Source organism: Antrostomus carolinensis, unplaced genomic scaffold (assembly GCF_000700745.2).
Source record: "Antrostomus carolinensis isolate BGI_N321 unplaced genomic scaffold, ASM70074v2 scaffold35585, whole genome shotgun sequence".
In the NCBI taxonomy this organism is placed as follows: Eukaryota; Metazoa; Chordata; class Aves; order Caprimulgiformes; family Caprimulgidae; genus Antrostomus; species Antrostomus carolinensis.
Window position 1 is genome coordinate 1 of NW_010317920.1, and position 9672 is coordinate 9672.

Genomic DNA, 9672 nt, shown 5'->3' on the forward strand with positions numbered 1-9672 from the left:
ACAGTGACCCAAGGACCCAACAGAGGAGCAGTGCATGTTGGAAACCCTCTCATCGTTGAGATTCCCCACCATTGACCCAAGGATCCAAAGGAGGAGCTGGGAATGTTGGAAATGCTCCTTCTTACACGTGCAAGACCTTTCTGAGAAGGATGCTTGGCAGGAGTCGCTCAGCAGACTCATTCCCAACTGCCTTCCCCGTTCCCCTGGCATTGCCCCCTCCTTGTCCTCCCTACCTTCACCACGAGGATGTATCCCTCAGGGGGCAGGAGGCTGATCTCGTTCTTCAGCTGCAGCACGGCCCGCACCAGGTCCATGACGTTGCTGTACACCAGGTCATCGGTGCGGTCCAGGTTGGCGGTGGGGGCTGGGTGGATGGATTGCTGGGGAACAAGGATATGACCACTGAATCATGGAATGTGGTGAGTTGGACCCACCAGGATGCTGGAGTCCAACTCCTGTCCCTGCACAGGACAATCCCAACATTCACACCATGTCCCTGAGGGCCTTGGCCAAATGCTGCTGGAATCTTGTCAGGCTTGGTGCCATCAGCACCTCCCTGGGGAGCCTGTTCCAGTGCTCCACCACCCTCTGGGTGCCTCAAGAACCTTTTCCTCATGGCCAACCTCACCCTCCCCTGCCACATCTTCCTGCCATGTCCTCTGCTCCTGGCATTGGTTGGTGGCCAGAGAGAAGAGATCAGCACCTGCCCCTCCTCTGCCCCTTGGGAGGAAGTTCTAGACCCCCAGGAGATCTCCTCTCAGTCTCCTCTTCTCCAGGCTGAACAAACCAAGCACCTTCAGCCTCTCCTCACACCCTTCCCCTCTAAACCCTTCCCCAATGTTGTGTCCCTCCTCTGGACACTCTCCAGGAGCTTTAGATCCTTTTTATACTGGGATGGAATGGGATCAGGTGGACCAAAGGGGGCAAGGAGGGAAAGACCAACACCTATGGGGAGCCCTGGCCAGACCCATCCACCTCCTACTCCAATGCTGCTGGGTCTGTCTGACCCCTTCGTGGTCTGAGGGAGCCCAGATCCAGAGGGATGATGGAAGTGGAGGAGGAGGAATGAGATTGTGGAGATGGAGGAAGAGGATCAGGACTGTGGTGACCTGATCCAAGGAGGTCTTACCTGCGCCCCAAGTCTTGGAGGCTTCTGGGGTGGCCCTGTGAACTCCGCTATGCCATCAGTAAGGGAAAGGAAGGAGATTCACTCCAGCTGCTCCCATGGATGCTGCAAGACCCTTGGGACCCCCATCACATCCCAAACCACCCTCCAGCAACATGTCCCACTGTGGCTGGACACCTTGACCCACCCCAACTGTGTCACCTCCCCGCAGGGTCAGACCCCCCGGCATTGGACCCCCACATCTGGGGCAGGCAAAGCTGCTCCCCATGATCTGGGGTTTCTTTCATGGAGGATCCCAAAGCCAGGAGTGATACGGCCCCAAAGCTCCTGACAGCTCAAGTGGGTGCTCTTGGGTGGGGGTCACGGGCAGCCCCCCACCCCATGCAGATGTGGGCACTCACTGTAATCCGTCTCCTTCTCTGGGAGCAGCTGTGGGAGGAAGAAACAGTGAATGAGAAGCACAAAATCCTGTCTGGAGACAACAAAGAGGGAGGAGGCATCACCATCTCCTCCTAAAGCTTCTGGTGGAGAGCTCCAGACCACCAGTATTTCACCTCATTAACATTTTTAGATTAATTTTCCCAATTTCAGGGGTACAATATATGAATATTTATCACCCACCCATGCCAAAGCACCCCCAAAAGAAGGACCTTCCAAAGACACCCTGACCCAGCTTCTCCAAGGCCAGCACCACTCACCGGAGGAACGTTGTTGTTCATAAACACCGTTGGGTCCTGCAAAGGGGGAGAAACTTTGTGAGAGGAGGGGAAAAAAGGACAAAGAAAGGGGAAAAAAGGGATTTTTCCTCATTTCTGGGAGATTCAGGATAGAATTCAGAGGAACACATCTCAGAGGGTCTGGGGATGTGGGAGGGGAAGGGGCTTCATGCTCATTGATGGTCCCATCTCCATCCCATCTCATCGCCCTTATTCATTCCCCACCTGCTCCCAGAGTACCAGAAAACTCAAAATGCTGCTTAAAAAATTAAAAACTAAATAAATTTAAAGAAATGAAGCTGAATTGTTGCAGCTGCTCAGATTCTGACAGCTCCAAGGGGTGAGGGGAGTTGGGTTTTACTTCACCAGTGGCATGAGTCCATCAAATAAAAGACTTCTCCTTCCAAGCCTGGCTCACCACAAGCTGATGAGTTAGTTACCTCCAGCCCTTACTTCAAAAGTGTTATAAAATCTCATGAAGACCCAACTACAAGGATTTAAAAATCATCCAGATTTTCAAATAATCATTTTTAAGCAGCTCCAGGAGATGTTTTTACTCATGGGTGTGGACAATAAAAGGGTACAAGAAGTTTGGCTGCTGGAGGAGCTGTTCCTTCAAGGAAAAGTGACTTTTTCCAGCCATGAAGAGCAACCTCAGTGGTTGCTGTGGCTCTTCTACCACCTTCATGAAGGTGCAAGAGGTGGAGGTAGCTCAAGGCCACTCACCAAGGACTTCTCCTCCTGCCGCAGCCACTGGTAGTCCTCCACCATCTGCTTCTGTTGCTTGTCCAGGACCTGCCTCATCTTGAGCCTCTCCATTTCCCAGAGCTTCTGTGCTTCCTCCCTGCTGCTGGGACGGAGAAAATCTTCCTCCTGGTGTGTAGAGCTGGTGGTGACCAGGGGGTTCGGGAGCCAGAACCTCCCCTGGATTTTGGCACAGGAGCCAAAGCCCTGCTTGGTGTATGCAAGCCATGCTCTGGGTCCCAACAGCCATGAGCCCTCAAACTGAATCTGGGGAGAACTTGGGTTTCCAGCAGGGAGAAGAAACCACCAGCTGACCCCATATCTCCCATCACTACATCCCAGCATGGACTGGTCCAGCATGCATGGACCAGTTGGAGAAGCAGCTCATCATCCCCATGGTGTGGCCATGCTTGAGCATCACAACGTGCACCCCAACACCCAGCTTTGATTTTGGGACTGGAGTAACCAAGTTCAGGCTGCAAACCACTGCTTGTATTTTGGGTGACAATGCTGAGCATGAGGAACCAACCCAAAGCCCCAAGGAGGAGGAGCAACCACCAGCCCCCTGCTTATTTTTTGGGGACATCATGCCAGTTGCTCATCCATCAATGTGCCTCCACCGGGATGTGCATGCAGATGTGTGTAACGAGGGGGTGAAGACACCCCATAGCTCTTCATGGGTGGTGGAGACACCTCATAGCTCTTCATGGGTGGTGGAGACACCCCACAGCTCTTCATGGGCTTGATCCCTCCAACCCACAAGCATCACCCATGGGAGGAACAGGATTTGACCCTGTCACAGATGGTTTGGAAGCAACACTCAAAGCAGAGGAGATGGCAGAGCAGAGCAGAGGGTGGTGCAGCCAGCATCCCTCCCACCAAGCCCTCGCCTCCCATGAGGTCCCTGGGATGAGGTCACCCAGGACCAGGATATCTTCTGGATGCTGTAGGATGAAGGAAATCCTTCTCTTACCCTCATGCTGTGACGTTTGAAGACGTTGTGGCGGTTGAGCGGTGGGGTGTGCAAGGAGTTGGCTGGAGACTGGTACTCGATGGGGCTGGTGAGCGTAGGTGAGCTGGCACACAGACCCTCGGGCACCTGCGGGTGGGTGGGGGGAGCGGGCAGCGGGGTGGCACGAGCACAGAACACGGGGGGTTAGTGCGGACAGACGGACAGACGGAGCAGACAACGTGGGGGAAAGCAGCTTGGGCATCAGGAGGAGATTCAATGGCAATATCCTCCCCAAACCCAAGGAGAGATGACTTGTACACACACAGAACATGAGTGCAGGTTGTCCTGGCTTTGTAGAGCTCCCTAGAGATCCTCTCCAAGGACAGGCAGGGAACACTGTTTTCCGGTGGGATAAAATCATAGAATCATAGAATGGTTTGGGTTGGAAGGGACCTTAAAGCTCATCCAGTCCCAACCCCCCTGCCAGCAGCAGGGACACCTTCCACTAGACCAGGTTGCTCAAAGCCTCATCCAACCTGGCCACAAACACTTCCAGGGAGGAGCAGCCACAACTTCCTTGGGCAACCTGTTCCAGTGTCTGACCCTGGTGGTGTTTCCACCCTGATGCTGCAGGGACCAGCACTGGGCCTGGTGGAGGGAGTGACCTGTGCTCCTCCAGGCAACCAAAATCCCAGAATCCCAGAATTGGCTCAACTAGAAAAGCCCTTGAAGCTCATGGAGTCCAACCACGAACCCAACACTGACCAGTTCCCTATGACTAACCCATGTCCCTCAGCACTGTGTCTACACGACTCTTCAATACCTCCAGGGATGGGGACTCCACCACTGCCCTGGACAACCCCTTCCAATGCCTCAGAACCCTTTCAGCAAAGAAATTCTTCCTCACATCCCATCTCAACTGCCCTGGCCACAACTGGAGCCCATTTCCTCTTGTCCTGTCCCTTGGGCCTTGGTTGAACCCCCCCCCCCCCACCTCTCCTCCCAGCCTTGCATGCAAACCAGATGGTGCCCAGCCTCTCTGACATCTCCAAGGGATGGACAAAACATGGAGTGGGCAGGGCAGGGCAGGACTGAGCCCTGAACAGTGTGATGTCCAGCTGGCAAGGCAACAGGAGGAACCCAGTGGTGGCATGGGGCACCTCAGAACCCCAAAAGTCATGAGCCCCCAAGGGCTTGAGCTCCAGGCAGAGCTTTCCAGTGTCAACCCCTTTGCTCAGGTCCCTTGTGGGATGCTTCATCCGTGCAACCTTACCTGGAACTGCAGCTTGGGAGCCAGGAGGTTGCTCTGAGGTGGTGGCTTGTACTTGGGTCTGCTAGGCTGTGAGGAGCAGAAAAGGGAGAAATGCATAGTGGGTGTGAGCCCAGGGAGGTCCCACTTCTGCAGGACCCATTGGTGGGTCGATGTGGGGTGATGAACCTGCCTGCACTGACCGCACAGGCTCTGCCCTCTCCTCACCTTTGGAGGTGGCTCCTGGAAGGATGGTGGTTCCATGATTTTGGGTGGTCGGTGGCGGTTGTTCCTCTCCTGCTCCTTGGCCAACTCCTTCTCCATCAGGTAAATGTCACTGCAGGGGGGGGACAGAGCATGACAGACCCAGGAGGAACCATAGAATCATGGAATGGTTTGGGTGGGAAGGGACCTTCAAGCTCATCCAGTTCCAACCCCCCTGCCAGCAGCAGGGACACCTTCCACTAGACCACGTTGCTCAAAGCCTCATCCAACCTGGCCTTCAACACTTCCAGGGAGGAGCAGCCACAGCTTCTCTGGCCAACCTGGGACAGTGTCTCACCACCCTCACACCAAACAATTTCTTCCTCACATCTCAGCTCCATCTCCCCTCTCCCAGTTTGAAGAAGGAAGTGTTGGTACATCTCCCATACCCTGGTGTGGGGATACGTGAGCTGGGTGGGCCATGGAAAACACAAGGGAGCAAGGAGGGATGGGAAGAGAGAAGGGGAAGGACTGGGAGGACAGGTCCTGGCTGACCACACCAGCATCACCATGGCTGGCCCTAGTGAGATGTGGGGTCAGGACTCCCCTGCAAGACCCCTCCCCGGGAAGCAAAGCATTTCCATTTCAGCCCAGGCACCACCACCACCCCAGGGTGCAGGTGGGCTCAAATGTTTTCAAATAGTCCTTTGAGTTCAGATTTGGCCAGAAAACTCCAGACCCAAAATCTTGCATGGCTTCATTTTTCTTCTTCACCCACTTGCCCATCTCTCCATCCAACCACAGACCCTCCAGCCCATCATCAGTCCCCAACCTCCCTGCTCACCTCAAGCTGCAAACCAAGTCCTTGAACTTGGGCCTTTCACTGGGGTCATAGTCCCAGCATCGTGTCATGAGGGTGTAGAGGACAGGAGGGCAGAGATCAGGCTTGGGCAGGCGGTCACCCCTCTCCAGAACCCCGATCACATCCTTGTTCTCCAGCCAGAAGAAGGGCTGTTTGCCATAGCTCAGGATCTCCCACATGCACACAGCTGTGGGAGCAACATGAGCAACCTCAACTGATGCTAGAACTTGGAGACCAACCCCTCACTTGGGTTTGTGGGGACCTGGTGACAGTGCCACGCTTTACTGAGTGACACCAAGTCACTTGGCTCCTCAGCCTTTCTGGTCCTTGGGTGAAAAATGAAGAGGAAAGAGCTGCATGTTCTCCTGGAGAGCTGCAAGGAGCCCAGCTCCTGGTTGCTGTTGGCCATAGGGCTGTTAGGGATGGACAGATGGACACATGAGTGCCAGAGGCCATGGGGATGGGTGGATGGGGGGGAGGGGGGTGGATATTTGCAGGGGGTAGAGTTGAACTCAGTCCCTTGAGTGTCTGGAATTCGCTGGAGGAGGAGGATGAAGCACTTAGTGATGGTTGAATTGCAAGGAGCTCTGCTCCAGGACCCCTGGGCAAGGTTGGGATCACCCCCTCACTCTGGAGCAGGATTCATCCCTGTGCATTGAGATGTTTCCACAGGAGGTGGACAATGCCCAGGACCCTGTTCCAACCCCATCCCACCACTCACCAAACATCCAGACGTCACTGGCTGTGGTGAAGCGGCGGAAGTTGATGGACTCAGGTGACATCCACTTGATGGGGAGACGGGTGACCGACGCTGGAAGGAGAGACAAGAGAGTGGCTGTGTTGACTGCAGGAGGGATGGAGCAGTGAGGTCTCACCATGGTTTCTGCCCCCACAGGGTTGGAGTGAGCCCCAACCCCATCAAGCCACCCTTACCTTTGTAATACTCCTCATCCTCGATGTACCTGGAGAGTCCAAAGTCACCAAGCTTCACACATTCTGGGGAGGCCACCAGGATGTTCCTCACAGCAATATCCCTGCAAGGAGAAAGACCTTTGGCTGGGATGGAGAAGGGATGGTGAAGGTGAGCTCACACCTGGACAACTCAGCTGTAAAAAGGGTCTGCAGCAAAGGATGCTGCCAGCTTCTGCATCTGCCTCCTCCTACTCCCTTGTCCTCCTGAGGTCCCCGCTGTCCCCTGCCTCTCCCAGCATCCTGCCCACCTCCTCTTCCCTCCTGTCCTACCTGTGCACGCAGTTGATGGCCTCCAGGTAGGCCAGGGCTTTGCTGATCTGCAGGGCGTAGAGGATGAGCGTGGGCACGGGGAGGCAGTGCTTGTTCTGTTCCAGGTATTGTCCCAGCTGTGAGGGGACAAGTGAGGGGGGCTCAGGGACTGAGGTGACCAAGCAGGGGCAGGAAGGGTGGCAGAGGGATGGGATGGGCTCCAGTGGTGGCACCCTGCTCACCTCTCCATAGGGATAGAGCTCCATGATGATCCAGGTGGGCTCCTCTTCTGCAATGCCGATGAGCTTCACGATATGGGGGTGGTCCAGTTTCTTCATCAGCACTGTGGGGACACCATCAGCAATGGGGGGCTCATAGCACCCCAGAGTGGTTTGGGTTGGAAGGGACCTTCAAGCTCATCCAGTCCCAACCCCCCTGCCAGCAGCAGGGACCCCTTCCACTAGACCACGTTGCTCAAAGCCTCATCCAGCCTGGCCGAGAACACTTCCAGGGAGGGGGCATCTACAACTTCCTTGGGCAACCTAAGATCATCGAGTCCAGACTTTAAGATCATGGAGTCCAACCATGAAGCCAACACTGACCAGTCCCCTATGACTAACCCATGTCCCTCAGCACTGTGTCTACACGACTCTTCAATCCCTCCAGGGATGGGGACTCCACCACTGCCCTGGGCAACCCCTTCCAATGCCTCAGAACCCTTTCAGCAAAGAAATTCTTCCTCACATCCCATCTCAACTGCCCTGGCCACAACTGGAGCCCATTTCCTCTTGTCCTGTCCCTTGGGCCTTGGTTGAACAGACCCACCCCCACCTCTCTCCACCCTCCTCCAAGGGACTTGCACAGAGCCACAAGGTCTCCCCTCAGCCTCCTTTGCTCCAGGCTCAACACCCCCAGTTCCCTCAGCCACAAGGGAACTCAGCACACTTGTGCTCCAGACCCTTCCCCAGCTCTCCATGTCCTTCTCTGGACACAAGAAGGACAACATCCTGCACTGCAACAGCAATTTGTCCCCAAGGAGGGACCAGGAGACACCAGGGCAGGGTTCTACCATCCTATCTCTAACATCCCACCATTGCAGTGCTGCAAACATCACCAGACCACCCCACATCTGCCCTCTGCCCCACTGTGTGAGCCATGGGGTGGGGCTGAGGGGGGGTCTGTCCCCCCCATGAAGGGCAGCAGGACCTCTTGGTGTACCTGCTTCACTCAGGAACTTGTCCTTGTTCTCCGGGCTGCAGTCCTTCTTGCAGGTCTTCACAGCCACGTTAACCCGCTCCCCTTTCTACAAGGAGAAGAAGGGGTGGGGGCTGCTTTACCCCACTCCCCACCAGCCATGGAGGAGGCAAGCAGGGCAGGGAGAGGGTAAGACACTCACTGGGGTGGTGTAGATCCCCTCGTAGACCTCTCCAAAGAAACCTTCTCCAAGGATCCTGCCCAACGTGACATCTTCTCGAGAGATCCCATAGTGCTGGACTATGATGGACAGGGGACCAGGGCAGAGGTGGCACCACCAGCAGGCAGGAAGCTGCCTGGACCCCTGCCCACCCCATGGGTAGAGTCCTCATGCCAAGCAGGAGATGTTGGCAATCCTTGGGTACCAACCCAAGGGAGATGGAGACATCACCCCCTCGACAAGGACAGGTCCTGCCCCATGGTCCATGGGGTGATCCCAGCTCCTCCAGCTCCTCACAGGGATAAGGTGGGCAGAGCAGGCAAATCCTTGTTCCCAGTTTTGGGGTAATGGGGTGGGAAATTGGGGTGGGCAGGAGGAGGTGGAAGGGCTTGGTTGGGGTGCTGGGAGATGGGTAAGAAAACACCTAGAGAGGGAGGGTCACCTACCTCCAGACCTTGGTCTTGAAGATTCATCAGGGATTTCAGCATAAATATCAGAGTCTAGGGCAAGAAGGAGGTTGCAGGCAGGGACTCAGGCAGCTCACAGGGCAGCTCAGGGGGTTTCTTGCAGCATCTCCATGGGGTCCAGTCACCCAACCCAGAGCAGCCCCCATAGTCATTGGGAGCATGTGGGACACCAGCCTGATCCTCCCCCCCAGGATGTTCAGTTGCATCTCAACCTCCAAGCAAAGGGCTGGAGATGTCCAGCTCCATCAAACCCCCAAATCACAGAATCCCAGACTGGTTTGGGTTGGAAGGGACCTTCAAGCTCCTCCAGTCCCAACCCCCCTGCCAGCAGCAGGGACACCTTCCACTAGACCAGGCACCCACCCTGCCCTTCAACACTCCCAGGGAGGACCAGCCACAGCTTCTCTGCCCAACCTGGGACACTGTCTCACCACCCTCACACCAAACAATTTCTTCCTCACATCTCAGCTCCATCTCCCCTCTCCCAGTTTCAAGCCCCGGGTACTGGTGTCCCACAGTCCCACCTGCACCCCCTGGACTGGTGGGAAGGAAGGAGAAGAGTTAAAAACTCACCCACGCTCAGGCTGTCGGACAGCGTGGACTGTCTCTCCTCCAGGTGCCTGTGGGGTGGGAGGAGGTTGGGGGGTCAGGGAGTGGGGTTGGGGGGTCCAAGGTGGGGTTGTGGGGCCAGGTGCTACTCACGGGATCTGTGGCAGG

At 55.8% G+C, this 9672-nt stretch overlaps 1 protein-coding gene across 1 annotated transcript; it reads right to left on the reverse strand.

The window, feature by feature from the left end:
• Positions 1–233: 233 nt before the first annotated feature.
• PTK2B (protein tyrosine kinase 2 beta) lies at positions 234–9575 on the reverse strand (the record flags this gene model as incomplete). Its single annotated transcript, XM_029085144.1, has 17 exons — positions 234–380; positions 1130–1185; positions 1528–1555; positions 1825–1860; positions 2569–2715; positions 3560–3685; positions 4812–4877; positions 5016–5124; positions 5836–6040; positions 6575–6664; positions 6787–6887; positions 7096–7211; positions 7317–7417; positions 8293–8377; positions 8471–8568; positions 8935–8988; positions 9529–9575. Coding segments are annotated over 17 exons (1612 nt in total), but the record flags the coding sequence as incomplete, so codon positions are not given.
• Positions 9576–9672: the final 97 nt, after the last annotated feature.